The following is a 16,917-nucleotide window of genomic DNA, read 5'->3' as shown; positions in this document are numbered from 1 at the left end:
AAAGGTCCTTTGCTGTTGTTCTGGGATTGATTTGCACTTTTTGCACCAAAGTACGTTCATCTCTAGGAGACAGAACGCATCTCCTTCCTGAGCGTTATGACTGCTGCGTGGTCCCATGGTGTTTATACTTGCGTACTATTCTTTGTACAGATGAACATGGTACCTTCAGGTGTTTGGAAATTGCTCCCAAGGATGAACCAGACTTGTGGAGGTCTACAATTGTTTTTCTGAGGTTCTGCTGATTTCTTTTGATTTTTCCCATGATGTCAAGCAAAGAGGCACTGAGTTTGAAGGTAGGCCTTGAAATACATCCACAGGTACACCTCCAATTGCCTCAAATGATGTCAATTAGCCTATCAGAAGCTTCTAAAGCCATGACATCATTTTCTGTAATTTTCCAAGCTGTTTAAAGGCACAGTCAACTTAGTGTATGTACACTTCTGTCCCGCTGGAATTGTGATACAGTGATTATAAGTGAAATAGTCTGTAAATAATTGTTGGAAAAATGACTTGTGTCATGCACAAAGTAGATGTCCTAACCGACTTGCCAAAACTATAATTTGTTAACAAGACATTTGTGGAGTGGTTGAAACACTTAGGTTGGAGTCATAAAAACTTGTTTATGTAAACTTCCGACTTCAACTGTACGTCTCGTGTTTGAGCCGTTGAATTGAGACTCTACTTTGTCTCTATACTGATGCTTTGCTTGTTTGATTGCCTTGTGGAGGGAATAGCTACACTCTTTGTATTCGGTCATGTTTCCAGTCTCCTTGCCATGATTAAAATCAGTGGTACGCGCTTTCAGTTTTGCACGAATGCTGCCATCAATCCACAGTTTTTGGTTAGGGAAGGTTTTAATAGTCACAGTAGGTACAACATCACCGATGCACTTGCTAATAAACTCGCTCACCGAGTCCACGAATACATCAATTTTGTCTGAGGCTACTTGAAACGTGGAATCCGATTGGTCGGGGGGGATATACATGGCTGTGACTATAATCTAAGAGAATTCTCTTGTTAGATAATGCGATCGGCATGTGATTGTAATGAATTCTAGTTCAGGTGAACTCCTGTATGTTGTTATGATCACACCATGAGTCGTTAATCATAAGGCATACACCCCCACCCTTCTTCTTTCCAGAGAGTTGTTTGTTTCCGTCGGCGCGATGCGTGAAGAAACCGGGTGGCTGTACCGACTCTGACAACATATCCCGAGAGAGCCATGTTTCTGTGAAACAGAGAATGTTACAATCTCTGAAAGGCAACTCATGCCCTAATTCTGTCCTCCTTGTTGTCTAGGGATTGGACATTGGCGAGTAATAGGCTCAGAACCTGTGGATGGTGTGCTCGCCTTCTAAATCTGACCAGTAGGCCGCTCCGTCTGCCTCTCCTGCGGCGACCACGTTGTTTTGATCGGCCTCTAGGATAAGATCCCATGTCCAAAGGGTCCGCTTTTATATTCAATAGTTCTTCCCGGCTGTATGTAATAATACTTGATATTTTCCGGGCTAACAATGTAAGAAATAATGCATAAAAAAAACAAATTACTGCATAGTTTCCTAAGGACCTGAAGCGAGGTGACCATCTCTGTCGGCGCCATTGGCGCCATTCAGCATTGTTCACACCCTCTTAAGCCTGAGCCCCATTCATCTCTATAAGGGTTGATCCGTGTGTTCTGTACTAACTTGCCAGCTACTTTCAGACATCTAAGAGAGAGAGAGAACAGCTCACTGAACAGTACCCACCCTAGCAGAGCTGGTTAGGCTGCTTTGTTATCCAGAGCGTTGGTGACTGCAACTGTGCTGTCAGATTGTCCGTTCGTAAATTCAGAGCCTTTCGCATTCAGAGCACACCTGAGCGCTCAGGCCAATAATTAGGGTTGTTCCGAGCTCTGACCTCACAACGACAGTCAAGCACCCAAGCTAATGGGCTATCATTGGCTAGCTTCTTCCAGACACATAATGAGAGAACAACCGCACTCTAACCATTTTACTTCTAGCGGAGCTGGTTAGGCAGTTTTCATGTTATCCAGAGCGTTGGTGACTGTAACAGTGCTGCTGGCAACATCAAACATCTTTGAAAAGCTTTGTCTTAATGGGGTACTGTTGTATTTTGAGGCGGTCTTGAATAAGCTAAGTAGCCAATAGGCAGAGGGTAGCATCATTTGTCTGATTCTCTGTAATAATGGTATCAGAATAATAATGCATTTTATTTTGTAAAGTGGTTTCTTCCAATAAACACAACATTTTCAGTCGCCTCCTTGTCTGAAGGACAAGTGGATAAACAAGTTAATGTCAACCCCTGCATGTTTTTTTCAAAAGTCTCATTGAATACAGGCCTAAATTGAACACCACACATTGGCTGCTACTGTAGGCTGAATGATAGAACAGCTATTTCCATGTTAAAATGTTATGGGATGCATTTATTCCTTTGTTATTGATGGTAGGCCACACTGGTTAGACGTACATTATGATCAAATTGCCACAGTAGCCTACATGGCCACTGTTAAAACTGTAATTTAATGCAGGTACAGCCTCAGTGGTCACAGTAAACGTGTGCTGGAAGTTGCACAGAACGTTCAATTTTGCGCTCAACAGACCTGAAATTTGCTCAGTGCGGAATCTTTTTTGAGGGAACATTGGTCATGATTAAATGTATTCCACTCATCTTCAATTACATCTTGTTTCTTGCAGGTTTCATAAAGAGGCCCAATGTGTCCGAGATCATCAGCTCTGCCTCCTTCCCTGGTCAACATTTGACATTGGGCTGTGACATGACTGGGTTCTACCCTCCAGGCATCTCAGTCACCTGGCTCCGTCTGAGAGAAGGAGAGGTGGATGACCGAGAGGAAGAGGTGATAGAAGGAGGAGAAATCTGGGGGCCCCTGCTGAGCGGTCCCAGTACCTACCGTGCCAATGCCACTCTGAGGAAGGGGGGAACAAATGAAGAAAAGGAGAGCGCAGGAGGAGTGGTGTGCCGAGTGGAGCACTGTTCGTTGGAGGAGCCCATCGAGAGACGGTGGAGAAACATTCTTATCGGTACCTGTCTCTCTCTAGTCTACATTCATGTAATGTGAACATTGTTAATATAGACTTCATTTAAATGTTATTTAGCAGTACGCCAACTGTTGGGGATCTTATCCCGATATCGGGATTCATTGTCAAGAGACCACGGCGGGAAATTCAAAAACTGCAAGAATCTAATAATTTCAATTTCTCAAACAATCAACTATTTCTCACAATTTGAAAGATAAACATCTCCTAAATCCAACCACATTGTCCGATTTCAAAGAGGCTTTACGGCGAAAGCATAAAGTTAGGTTATGTTAGGAGAGTACATTGAAAATAGCTGTGTGTAATGTTTTGTCAATTCAAACACAGGCGTCACCATAAGCGGATAACCAGCTAGAATTATGCACCAACCTTTGACAATCTTCCTCAGATGACACTCCTAAGACATTATGTTACACAATACATGCATTTTTGTTCCATCAAGTTGATATTTATATCCAAAAACAGCATTTTACCGAAGCGGTGAAAATCAGATTTTTTTCTCTCAAATGCTTCCGGTGAACAACGTTACAAATCACAAAATTACTATTCGATAACATTGGTAAATTATATTATTGTCATTCAAATATTCATAGTTTAACATTTCGTAAATGCTACTGCAATGCCAGATTTCAAAATAACTTTACTGGGAAATCACAATTTGCAATAAACCGGGTGCTGTGCTAAGAACAATAGGCTAGGCTATACAGGTTAGCACCATATGTAACCATGTAATATCAAAATTACTATTGTCAATATTCCCTTACCTTTGATTATCTTCATCCATTGGCACTTCTAGAAATCCCAGGTCCACTACAAATGTGGTTTCTTTTGACAAAGTTCATAATTGATGTCCAAATAACTCCCAAGTTGTTCCATGTTGTTAGCGCTTCGGTAGGCTACTAAAAAGTAGCGCGGGGGGAGTCACGGCGAAAAGTAAAAAAAATAATCTATTTACATTGTTCAAACATGTCAAACGTTGTTTAGCATCAATCTTTAGAGCCATTTTTAACGTGAAACATCAGTAATGTTTCAACCCGACCTCTCCTGTGTCTTGAAAACGTCTTTGAAAAATGTATCGCATCACATGATTGCGCAGGTGCAGCCAATAATGAAGTGACGACATCCCAGGGAGGTCAACTTCTCTTCATTGCCATCCGGTCTCTGTTCATCATAGACGCTTCAAACAACTTTATAAAGATCGTTGACATCTAGTGGAAGCCGTAGGAGTTGCGAAATGAATCCTTTCTCACTATGGTATCTATAAAACAATGACACTAAATAGTACAGTCACAAAATTCAATTTTTTTTTATCTATTTTTCACAGGTTTTTGCCTGCAATATGAGTTTTGTTATACTTACAGACACCATTCAAACTGTTTTAGAAAATTCAGAGTGTTTTCTATCCGAATGTGTTAATAATATGCATATCCTAGCTTCTGAGTTGGTGTAGGAGGCAGTTAAAAATGGGCACATATTTTTTTCAAAATTTCTCAATACTGCCCCCGAGCCTCAACAGGTTAAGACTGTAACTGGTCGTATGCACTTTCTTATAGGTTATGAATAACCTATCGAACAGTATAATTTTTTAAGTATATGTTACATTCAAGGAATTCTATCTACTATACATTTTCAAAATACTTTGACCTTTAATCCTCCCTCTTTCTCTCTCTCTTTTTCCCAGCTGCTCCCTCCATCCCCTCCTCTCTTACTGTCCGTTGGACCAGCGAGGGTGTTGGGGTTTTCAATCTCCTATTGACGGGTGGCCACCCAAAAGCTAAAGTGCTTTGGGCAGCAGGGGGCACCACCCTCATACCGCTGGTGTCCAACGAGACAGGCGGGAAGGGAGTGGACGGACAGAGAGAGTTTAGGAGCGTGTGCGCTTTGGAGAGATCCACTTGCTGGCTCAGTCAGACAGACGGAAATGGTCAGATGGACAGTCGGAAAAACGGACACACACTTAGTGGGTTTTTATTAACACTAGTGAAACAGTACCTGTCCATGTTAGAACTGGATTGTGTTCATTAAGCATCAAACGGAAGAAAAAGGACTGACAAGGGAGGGACTACAAGCATTTGTCAAAATAAGAAACGCTCATTTTAGTTTTCAGTTTCAAAACAATTTGCAATGATTTGCCTTATTGAACATCTTCCTGTTTCGACCCAAGCTAATGCTGTTGTGGCTAATTCAGTCAAGGTTATGTGTGCATATGCAAACTCATTGCGCCTATGATTTAAGTTTAAACATTAGCTGTAAGTATGCAACATTTCATAAGGATATTCATTAGTAATACAAATCCTATGCAGTACTTGTACATGCGTTCACAATTTATCCAGTAAAGTGACTAAATATCTCTTTATATCTCTTAATGTCTGTAGAAACAAAAGCCGCAGTCGCTGACCCCGAAACGGAAGGAATAGAGTACATTGACGAAAGAGACGGAGAGAACAACGACATGGAAAGAAAGGTGACGCAGATGGAGGTGGAGGATGAGAGTAGGGAAGAGGAAGAAGAAGGAATGGAAACGTTGCACATTAACAGGGTGAACATGAGAAAGGGGCCTAGAGGGGAGGAGAGAGCACGACTGAGAGTGAGCGTGGAGATCACCCATCCGGCCCTTAAGCTGCCTGTGCACCGAACATGGACAGGTACTGTATTACACTGCTTATCCTATAAAATCATTCAAATGTAATATTTCTATACCATATTACATACAGGCCTATCCAATGAAACCGCTATACTATAACATTGCTATATGCTGTCAAAGTAACAGCATATATGAACTAGATGGTAACTTTAAAAGTAAAGTTGTTGGGCTTGCTTTTACTTTACTATTTAAAGCAAATCATACATATAGACAAAGTAATATTTAGTAAAATAATTGGTCTGATTATTTTGATAGACTACTATATCAACCTTTATTTCTTTCGATTGCGCGGCATTTCGATCGCAAAAATGGCTAAACTACAGTTGTTGCGTGTGAAAACTGACACAAGAAAGATACAGAACAAAGCCATCTTCTGTCAGAAGATGGGATTAAAAGGCAGGATCATGTGGACAACACTCTTAGGAAAGCAAAGCAACTCAATCAATCATGCTGTGGGTTTCAGATAGATAGATGCGCGATTTACTTTTGTGAAACTTTTAGTGTAAATTATTTGTGGAAAGAAATGTAATGGTGCATCTAGTGATGGCAGCTCTTTAAAAGTATTTTTGTGGTAGTTGAACTATGTAGAATAGGTTCGTACATTGCATTCGGAAAGTATTCAGACCCCTTGACTTTTTCCACATTTTGTTACATTACAGCCTTGTTGGTTTTTTTCGTCATCAATCTACACACAATACCCCATAATGACAAAGCAAAAACATTAAAATAAAAACTGAAATATCACATTTACATAAGAATTCATACCCTTTAGTCAGTACTTTGTTGAAGCACCTTTGGCAGTTATTACAGCCTTGAGTCTTCTTGGGTATGACGGTGGCACGCCTGTATTTGGGGAGTTTCTCCCAGTCTTTCCTGCAGATCCTCTCAAGCTCTGTCAGGTTGGATGGGGAGTGTCACAGCACAGCTATTTTCAGTTCTCTCCAGAGATGTAAGATAGGATTCAAGTCCGGGCTTTGGCTGGGCCACTCAATGACATTCAGAGACTTGTCCCGAAGCCACTCCTGCGTTGTCTTGACTGTGTGCTTAGGGTCGTTGTCCTGTTGGAAGGTGAACCTTCTGGAGCTCTGTCAGAGTGACCATCGGGTTCTTGATCACCCCCCTGACCAAGGCCCTTCTCCCCCGATTGTTCTGTTTGACCTGGCAGCCAGCTCTAGGAAGAGTCTTGTGGTTTTCCAACTTCTTCCATTTCAGAATGATGGAGGCCACTGTGTTCTTGGGGACCTTCAATGCTTCAAGATACCCTTCCCCAGATCTGTGCCTCGACACAATCCTGTCTCTGAGCTCTACGGACAATTCCTTTGACATCATAGCTTGGTTTTTGCTCTGACATGCACTGTCAGCTATGGGACCTTATATAGACAGGTGTGTGCCTTTCCAAATCATATCCAATCAATGAAATGTACCACAGGCGGACTCCAAGCAATTTGTAGAAACATCTCAAGGATGCTCTCTCTGTTGCAGCTGTAGAACCTTTTGAGGATCTCCCGGACCCATGCCAAATCTTTTTAGTTTCCTGAGGCGGAATAGGCTTTCTTGGTGTGTTTGGACCATTCTAGTTTGTTGGTGATGTGGACACCAAGGAACTTGAAGCTCTCAACCTGCTCCACTACAGCCCCGTCGATGAGAATGGGGGCGTGCTCGGTCCTCCTTTTCCTGTAGTCCACAATCATCTCCTTAGTCTTGGTTACGTTGAGGGATAGATTGTTATTCTGGCACCACCCGGCCAGGTCTCTGACCTCCTCCCTATAGGCTGTCTCGTCGTTGTTGGTGATCAGGCCTACTACTGAATACTTAAAAATAAGATCTTTCTGTTTTATATTTTTCATAAATTATCAAAAAAATTACGTTTTTTCGCTTTGTCATTATGACATATTGTGTGTAGATTGACGAGAACAATTTTTAAAATAAATTTTAGAATAACGTAACAAAATGTGGAAAAAGTCAAGGGGTCTAAATACTTTCCGAATGAACTGATAGCTAGCTGTAGTTCTAGCTAATAAATACCATTTTCAGGCTAACAGTCATCACTGAAAAGTGCATTTCCTGAAGAAAATGTGGTGTGCTTGCTAGTTTGTTTTAAAGTATTTATGGTTTTGAAATAAGTTATAGTAGTTTTGGCTGATTATACTTGAAAAAGTAGGCAGATGAAAATATTGATTGGTTGATTGGATAGCCTGAACTTGTGCAAGTTGGTTGGGTGTCTCTAGCTTGAATGGTTCAATTAATCTTAGTGGGTATTATATACTAATTTATGCACATTTAAGTAGTTATAATTCATAATGCAAACCAGAGCTTGACCAGAGCTAGAGCAAACCAGAGCTAGCTAGCTATGCCCAGGACCAGAGGTGGACCAGAGCTAGTGCAGACTAGAGCAGTAGTTGTGGTCAGTAATTTTGTAGTTGTGGTCAGTATTTGTGGTTTAGTAGTTGTGGTCAGTAGTTGTGTGGTTGTGGTGTTGTGGTCAGTTTTGTGGTTGTGGTCAGTAGTTGCAGTCAATAGTTGTGTGGTTGTGATCATTATTTGTGTGGTTCAGTAGTTGTGTGTCTAGTAGTTGTGGTCAGTAGTTATGTGGTTGTGGTCAGTAGTTTTGGTAAGTAAGTGTGTGGTTCAGTAGATGTGGTGAGTAGTTGTGTGGTTGTGGTCAGTAGTTTTGGTCAGTTGTGGACAGTAGTTGTCGTTTTGTAGGTGTGGTCAGTAGTTGTGTGGTTGTGGTCAGTAGCTGTGGTCAGTAGTTGTGGTCAGTTGTATTGTGGTTAGTAGTTGTGCTCAAAAGGTGTGTGGTTGGATGTAACGTGACCAACGAGCGTTATGGTTGCAGTCACGAGAGCGCTTCAAACCCAATACCTTTTTTTCCATATTTTATTACATTATTTTGATAAGGAACTCTTAAAAAACAAACCCGACTGACTAATAATGCCGACTACCCAAGGAGGCAAGAAAAACGGCGCTACTCCGACTTCTCCTGTAGTTAAGCGTCAGAAGGCAGCCCTCAACACTGAAACTGAGGCCTTCATAGCTGGTGTGATTTCTGAAGCGTTAGCCAAGCAACAGAACTCTCTCAAGGATATGCTACAACGGGTGTTAGCTGAGGCGGTGGAACCACTCGACAGAAAACATCAAGATACTTTAGCGGCTGTTGAAGCTCTTACAATCGACATTGAGAGAAGGATGAAAGTGATTGACAAACTGTCTACTAAAGTGGACAATCCGCAAGATGAAAATAGGGAAAGCAAATGGAAAATCAACGACTGTTCGTCACAACTGGAGAAGATGCAGCTCAAGATGGCTGAAATGGAGAACCGTTCACGTTGCTCAAATTTAAAATGAATATCTTTAAAAGAAGGAGACAAGACTGACGATCCCATCGAATTCCTACAGAGAATGATCCCATCCATATCTAACAAGGTTGATATAGAAAGAGCCGATCGCACCTACTTGGGACCTTGGACTAGTAATTCTTCAGACAGACTAAGGACGCTGATCTTCAAGGTCCTCCGGTACGACTGCCAAGCCATTCTACAAGGAGCCAGAGCAGCAGATCTCATTCACCACGCTGGTAATGTACTGCTGTGAGGAGGAAGACTAAACAACGGGGCCATGCAAGCACCAGGGAACCTATGACCATAAGTAAACTGGTCAGTAGGATTTATCCACTACTCCAAGGAGTTTTGAGGAACATTTTATCTAACTACTTGTGATCGTTATGAACTTCGACAATGGAGCACCAGCAAGCTAGCTAGCTACTCGCTTTCCAGCCAGCAGGGTGATTGGGACAGTAACTGGGACAGCTTGGGACAGCTAGCTAAGTAAGTCATCATCACAACTGTTAGCTAGCAAACTGATTATCTGTTCAGTAGTGTTCAGTATAACCTACATGTTGTTGAAAGTTTATCTAGCTTCTATAAAAGAAAATTTGTATTTTATAGCTAAGTTACGTTTACAACGTTCGTGTGATTACTTGTCTCATGTTTGAGTTTATTTTATTTTTACAGGGACAGTGCACACTAATCAACGTTTCAGTAAAAGTGCCGGTTTTAGCCAGCCGGCTAATTTTCAACCGCAGTCCCTGGGCAGGTTATGTTGCTATGACAACGACTGCGTAGCTAGAGAAGTCAACTATCACCACTGAATTATTTTGCAAATTAGTTCTCCATGTTTGTGCTACGTTAAGGCTTAATCATTCAGTCAATTGAACATTTCTTGCAAGATATTTAGGAAATGGAGTGAGACGTTCAGGGGTATTTGGAGGGTTTTAGTGATAGACACCGCTGCGTTCAGTCATAGGTCTAACATTGAGTGGAGAGGGAGGACTTTTGTGTCCCAACCTGTCAGGAAGGGGAGGGATTCTTTGTTTCAACTGTTTTGATACATTTTTCAGGGTTATTGGGGTGGCATGGCAATCTGAAGGGTTTTGTAATTTTATCCAACAATGGATATGTTTACAGTTATTTAGTTGGAAACTAAATAGTCATTTTATAGCTATCATAAGTTACTTTTCTCCCCTTTTATCCATCAAACTGGTATTCACATTACCACAGATGGATCATGGCTAATTTTGTGATCATTTCTTGTAATCTGAGGGGTTCTACTGAGCCAAATAAGCGAATGTCTTGACGAATTACATAGGAATAAAGTTGACATTGTGTCATGTTCTGACCAGTATGAGGGTTATTTTGTTAGTGTAGGCTGGTCAGGACGTGGCAGAGGGTATTTGGTTTATGTGGTTTGGGGTGTGTGTATTATGTAGAGGGTAGTGGATTTATGTATTCCGTTTTTTTTTTGGTCACTGCTCTGTTAGTCTATGTTCTTTCTAGTTAGTCTGTTTTCTATGTTTAGTTAATTGGGGTGTGGACTCTCAATTGAAGGCAGGTGTTGTCTAGTTGCCTTTGATTGAGAGTCCTATATATTAGGGTGTGTTTGTGTTTGTAATTTGTGGGAGGTTGTCACTTGAATTGCTGTTGTCTGCCTTCAAGTCTGTATTCGTCGTCTATCGTTTTGTTGTGTTTTGTTTGAGTAAGTGTTTTCATTAAAAAAGTGAATTATGAGCACTCAACCCGCTGCGCCTTGGTCCATTCCTGACGACCGTCGTTACAGAACCTCCCACCAAATCCGGACCAAGCAGCGAAGGAAGGAGCAACAGGTGGACTTAGTGGAGCAATGGGAATTTGAGTTGGACCAACGGGAGAAATGGACATGGGAACAGATTATGGCCGGAGAGGGCCCATGGAAGAAATGGAGCGAAAACCGGGAACGCTACAGGGGAACACGACTGGCTATTAAACCGGAGAGGCAGCCCCAATAATTTTTTTGGGGGGGGCACACGGGTAGTTTGGCAGGGCCAGGATTGAGCCGCAAGCCAAATCCCCGTGCTTATTGGGGACAGCCTAGTATTAGTCAGGTCCCGTGCGTTGGAGTGAGGTGCACGGCGTTGAGGCCTAGTATTCACAGGCCGGTGTGCGCAGTACCTGCGCCCCGCATTTGTCAGGGGAAAGCGGGCATCCAGCCAGGAAGGGTGGAGCCAGTACTGCGCTCGAGACCGCCAGTGCGCCTTCGCGGTCCAATATATCCTGTTCCCGCTCCACGCACTAGCCCTAAGGTGTGTGTTTCCAGGCTGGCATATCCAGTACCAGCACCACGCACCAGGCTTCCAGTGCGTCAGCCCAGTCCAGTACGTCCTGTTCCCGCTCCACGCACTAGCCCTAAGGTGTGTGTTTCCAGGCTGGCATATCCAGTACCAGCACCACGCACCAGGCTTCCAGCACGTCAGCCCAGTCCCGTACATCCTGTTCCCGCTCCACGCACTAGCCCTAAGGTGTGTGTTTCCAGGCTGGCATATCCAGTACCAGCACTACGCACCAGGCTTCCAGTGCGTCAGCCCAGTCCAGTACGTCCTGTTCCCGCTCCACGCCCTAGCCCTAAGGTGTGTGTTTCCAGTATGGTACCTCCATTACCAGCACCACGCACCAGGCTTCAGTGCGTCAGCCCAGTCCAGCACTTCCTGTCCATGTTCCTCGTACTAGCCATGTGGTGCGTGTCCTTAGTCTGGCACGTCCTAAGCCAGCCCCACGCACCAGGCCTTCAGGCAACAGTGCCTCGTCCAGAACTTCCGGCAACAGTGCCTCGTCCAGAGCTTTCGGCGACAGTTCCCCGGAGAGAGACGGCCCACTGTTCGGAACCAGGTGAGACGGCCCACTGTTCGGAACCAGGTGAGACGGCCCACTGTTCGGAACCAGGTGAGACGGCCCACTGTTCGGAACCAGGTGAGACGGCCCACTGTTCGGAACCAGGTGAGACGGCCCACTGTTCAGAGCCGAGTGAGTCTGGCTACAGTCCAGAACTTCCGGCAACAGTGCCTCGTCCAGAACTTCCGGCAACAGTGCCTCGTCCAGAACTTCCGGCAACAGTGCCTCGTCCAGAACTTCCGGCGACAGTGCCTCGTCCAGAACTTCCGGCGACAGTGCCTCGTCCAGAGCTTTCGGCGACAGTGCCCCGGAGAGAGACGGCCCACTGTTCGGAACCAGGTGAGACGGCCCACTGTTCGAAACCAGGTGAGACGGCCCACTGTTCGGAACCAGGTGAGACGGCCCACTGTTCGGAACCAGGTGAGACGGCCCACTGTTCGGAGCCAGGTGAGACGGCCCACTGTTCGGAGCCAGGTGAGACGGCCCACTGTTCGGAACCAGGTGAGACGGCCCACTGTTCAGAGCCGAGTGAGTCTGGCTACAGTCCAGAACTTCCGGCAACAGTGCCTCGTCCAGAACTTCCGGCAACAGTGCCTCGTCCAGAGCTTCCGGCGACAGTGCCCCGGAGAGAGATGGCCCACTGTTCGGAACCAGGTGAGACGGCCCACTGTTCAGAGCCGAGTGAGTCTGACTACAGTCCAGAACCAAGTGAGTCTTCCTACAGTCCAGAGCTCCTAGAGTCTTCCTACAGTCCAGAGCTCCTAGAGTCTTCCTACAGTCCAGAGCTCCTAGAGTCGCCCTACAGTCCAGAGCTCCTAGAGTCGCCCTACAGTCCAGAGCTCCTAGAGTCGCCCTACAGTCCAGAGCTCCTAGAGTCGCCCTACAGTCCAGAGCTCCTAGAGTCACCCTACAGTCCAGAGCTCCTAGAGTCACCCTACAGTCCGGGGTCGACAGAGAGGGACATCACTGTAGAGACAGTTTATGAGGGGAGTGAGCCAGGGGTGGAGTGGGGTCTGCGTCCGGCTCCTGAGCCACCTCCTGAGGGGGGAGTATTGGGGTTGAGGGGGGGTGTTGCAGGAGCACCGTTGGGGACGGTGGCCACCCTCCCTTCCCTCCCATGTACTTTTGGGGATTTATTAGTGTTTTGGGGGTTATTTGTTGTTTTTTTTTTTTGTGTGTGAGGTGCATCCGGGGTCTCCACCTTTTGGGGGGGGGGAATGTCACGTTCTGACCAGTATGAGGGTTATTTTGTTAGTGTAGGCTGGTCAGGACGTGGCAGAGGGTATTTGGTTTATGTGGTTCGGGGTGTGTGTATTATGTAGAGGATAGTGGATTTATGTATTCCCGGTTTTTTTTGGTCACTGCTCTGTTAGTCTATGTTCTTTCTAGTTAGTCTGTTTTCTATGTTTAGTTAATTGGGGTGTGGACTCTCAATTGAAGGCAGGTGTTGTCTAGTTGCCTTTGATTGAGAGTCCTATATATTAGGGTGTGTTTGTGTTTGTAATTTGTGGGAGGTTGTCACTTGAATTGCTGTTGTCTGCCTTCAAGTCTGTATTCGTCGTCTATCGTTTTGTTGTGTTTTGTTTGAGTAAGTGTTTTCATTAAAAAAGTTAATTATGAGCACTCAACCCGCTGCGCCTTGGTCCATTCCTGACGACCGTCGTTATACATTGCTCTATTGCAGGAGACACATCTTTTAGAGGGTGAGCTGTTTCTTGCTTTAAATCTAAAGGGGTACTTATTCTACATAAATGCAATCTACCCCTTACAATTGAAAAAAGTGGAAATTATAAACAGGGCTGATTTACTAACATATGTTCCACTCTGTATGTGAGGAAAATAGCATTTGTATCTATTTATGCTCCTATAACAAAGATTTTCTCCCTTCAGATTATACGCTTATTATTGGAGCTGACATGAATGCCATTATTGATTCTAAGCTAGATAAATCTGGATCTTCTCATAGCTCATCACAAGTGATTGCTTCCAATGCACTTAAACAATTTCTTAAAGATCTTAGTCTTAGTAACTGTTGGAAATGTCATCTCACAACTAAGAACTATACATGCTTTTCTGATAGATTTAAGACTTTCTTGAAAATGTACTGTTTTAACATCTACTGATATTACAGGTAACTTGGAATTTATAAAAACATTACTGGCCATTCTATCTGATCATAATCCCATTCTTTGTCAATTAAAAATCTTACCAATGAATACGTGTGCACTGAGATGGAGGTTTAATAATGCTTTACTACACAACTCTGATTTCATCTTTCAGTTTAGATCTTTTTTAAATTATTATTTAGAAATAAGTTAACACTCAGTGGAGGACTCAACTATGGTATGGTTAGCTGTAAAAGGTTTCATAAGAGGAAACACTACACATCTTCCCTCTAATTTACAGAAATTAAGACTTTAGAAGATCAGTGAATTGGAAAATCATTGGGAAATGCTGGAAGACTCTTAAAAACAACCTGTTTTTAAGTTGTGGTCACTAGTTGTGTGGTTGTGGTCACTAGTTGTGGTCAATAGTGGCCAGTAGCTTTGATACGTAGGTGTGTGGTTCAGTGGTTGTGGTCAGTAGCTAATTGTGGTCAGTAGTTTTGTGGTTTTAGTCAGCAGTTGTGTGGTTGTGGTCAGTAGTTGTGCTCTGTAATTATGTGGTCAGTAGTTGTGTGGTTGTGTTGCAGGTTCTTTGGGCCCTACAGTGTGGACATGGTCAGTAGTTGTGTTCAGTGGATGTGTTTAGTAGTTGTGCTGTTGTGTGGTTCTGTCACGCCCTGACCAGGTGAACTCGGGTATTTTGGTCAAGGTGTGTCATGTTGGGTATTTTTCCTTGGTTTGTTTTCTATGTTTGCGTTATAGCCTTGTGTTAGCTCTATGTGGGTTATTTCTATGTTGGGTTCTGTCGATTCCCAATCAGAGACAGCTGTCTCTAGTTGTCTCTGATTGGGATCACATTTAAGTTCCTTTTTCCCCCACACTGTTTGTGGGGTGTTGCCTCTTTGTGTTTGAGCAAGTTAACGTATCGGCCTTGTCTTGGTTTTGTGTACGTGTTTATTTCAGTGTAAAGAATAAACATGTGTTCGCTCCCAGCTGCGTTTTGGTCCGCTTCCTCATCACCCGACGACGATCGTTACAGGTTCAGTCGTGTGGTTGTGGTCAGTAGGTGTGTGGTTGTGGTCAGTAGTTTTGGTATGTAGTGGTGGTCAGTAGTTTTGTGGTTGTTGTCAGTATTTGTGGTTTAGTAGTTGTTGTCACTAGTTGTGGTCAATAGTGGCCAGTAGCTTTGATAAGTAGGTGTGTGGTTTAGTAGTTGAGTGGTTGTGGTCAGTAGCTAATTGTTGTCAGTAGTTTTGTTGTTTTAGTCAGCAGTTGTGTGGTTGTGGTCAGCAGTGGTGGTCAGTAGTTTTGTGGTTGTAGTCAGTATTCCAGGTTTAGTAGTTGTGGTCAGTAGTTGTGTGGTTGTGGTCAGTAGTTGTGTGGTTGTGTTCAGTATTTGAGGTTTAGTAGTTGTGGTCAGTAATTGTGTGGTTGTTGTCAGTAGTTGTGGTCATTACTTTTGGTAAGTCAAAACGTATTTGCTAATTTTATGACAAAGCAAAGAGAACTTAAAAATGTGATGTACTTTGGAATGTGCAGCTGTTTTTGGTAAGTAATGAATCTTCTAGTTTCTGACATGACTTATTGCATCTTTAATGAAAGCAGTTGGTGGGTTACTGAAACAGCTCTACTTATTGATTGGTAGAAGCTATTTCTGTTCTGATTTCAGATTTGAAAAGCAGACAAGTAGAGGAGCATTTCATACACTAAGTTTTTGTCAGAATTTTTGGGGGAGTGGTCAAAATGGCAGTTTGGAAAAAGTTGAGAAAAAATGTGTCAATGCAGTTACTAAAACAGCTGTATTGTTGGATTGGTAACATCTTTTTTTGTTCCGACGACAGATTTGAATAACAGAAGTAGACGAAGATGTCCTAACCTCTATATTTTTGTTTAACTTGTTGGGAAAGTGGCCAAAATGCCAGTTGTTTATAAAAAGTTAGATGAAAATGTCTTTGACATTACTTCTGATTTCAGATTTGAAAAGCAGAGAAGTAGAGGAAGATTTTATATGTTCTAACCTTTTGTCTAAGAAGTAGTTGGCAAAGTGGTCAAAGTAGCTGATTTGTGTTAAAATTTGCAATCATTGCATTTACAGTGAATGGAATGTTGAAAGTGATGTCACAATGGGGCCTTTAGAATGAAAGTGGATGGAGGACAAAAAGTGTAATAGTTTAAAAAGTAAAAAGATATCTAAAAATGTTCTACAAGCACACTATTCCAGACCGATCTGCATGTTTTGACATTTGAATGACGTTTCTAGCTTAAACAGTGTAGGAGGAATCGCGTTCCAAAGAAAAATAAGAAGTATGTCGAAGATTTAAAATGGGGGTCTTGCGTCACAAACCCCACTAATAATACAGTGTAACTACAGTATAATAAGTCAGAAGTTTGTCAAAGATTTAAAGTTGGCACTTTTGCTTTCGCAAGCCCCATTTAATTAATGAATATAAGACATCACAAGAAATACAGTTAACTTATATGCAACTTATATGCAACGTACAGTATATCACAGGACATACTTAACAAGACATAACTCTAACTCCTGTCTTTTTTTTGTTGCAGAGCCCAATGAAGAGGTTTCATCTTCACTGTGAATGGGGCTTACAGAAGGTGTTTATTTTTTATAACATAGATATAAAATACTTATGGTATACGACTCCTCAGGATGTCACACTCTCCTATATGTAAGCATTTCACTGTTGGTCTACACCTGTTATTTACAAAGCTTATGACAAATACATTTGATTTGATGCTTGTTCCCGCATAATGTCATTTGTAATTGTATGATTCATACATTTCATATTCATGTCATATTTCGTTTCAGGTTCAGCACAACGTTTGTGGCATAATCTTCTAAAAACATGTACATTTTCGAAAATGTAATTTTGTCAATAAAATCTTGGTTCACTTTT

At 42.9% G+C, this 16,917-nt stretch overlaps 1 protein-coding gene across 7 annotated transcripts in view; it reads left to right on the top strand.

Annotated features, from left to right (window-relative positions):
* Positions 1 to 16,917, top strand: part of si:ch211-180a12.2 (uncharacterized) — a 67,486-nt gene extending 50,569 nt beyond the window's left edge. For 3 of the 7 annotated variants that reach the window (XM_014159295.2, XM_014159292.2, XM_014159289.2), the window contains 4 exons: positions 2,694 to 3,038; positions 4,735 to 5,013; positions 5,429 to 5,698; positions 16,568 to 16,917. In XM_014159295.2, the coding sequence (XP_014014770.2) occupies positions 2,694 to 3,038; positions 4,735 to 5,013; positions 5,429 to 5,698; positions 16,568 to 16,599 (926 nt within the window). In that variant the 3' untranslated portion in view covers positions 16,600 to 16,917. The remainder of the gene's footprint in view (positions 1 to 2,693; positions 3,039 to 4,734; positions 5,014 to 5,428; positions 5,699 to 16,567) is intronic. The other 4 variants (XM_014159296.2, XM_014159293.2, XM_014159290.2 and 1 more) reach the window with 3 other exon arrangements.

Source organism: Salmo salar, chromosome ssa19 (assembly GCF_905237065.1).
Source record: "Salmo salar chromosome ssa19, Ssal_v3.1, whole genome shotgun sequence".
NCBI classification, from domain to species: Eukaryota; Metazoa; Chordata; class Actinopteri; order Salmoniformes; family Salmonidae; genus Salmo; species Salmo salar.
The sequence above is the reverse complement of the archived record's forward strand: the minus strand, read 5'-3'. Positions and strand labels throughout refer to the sequence as shown.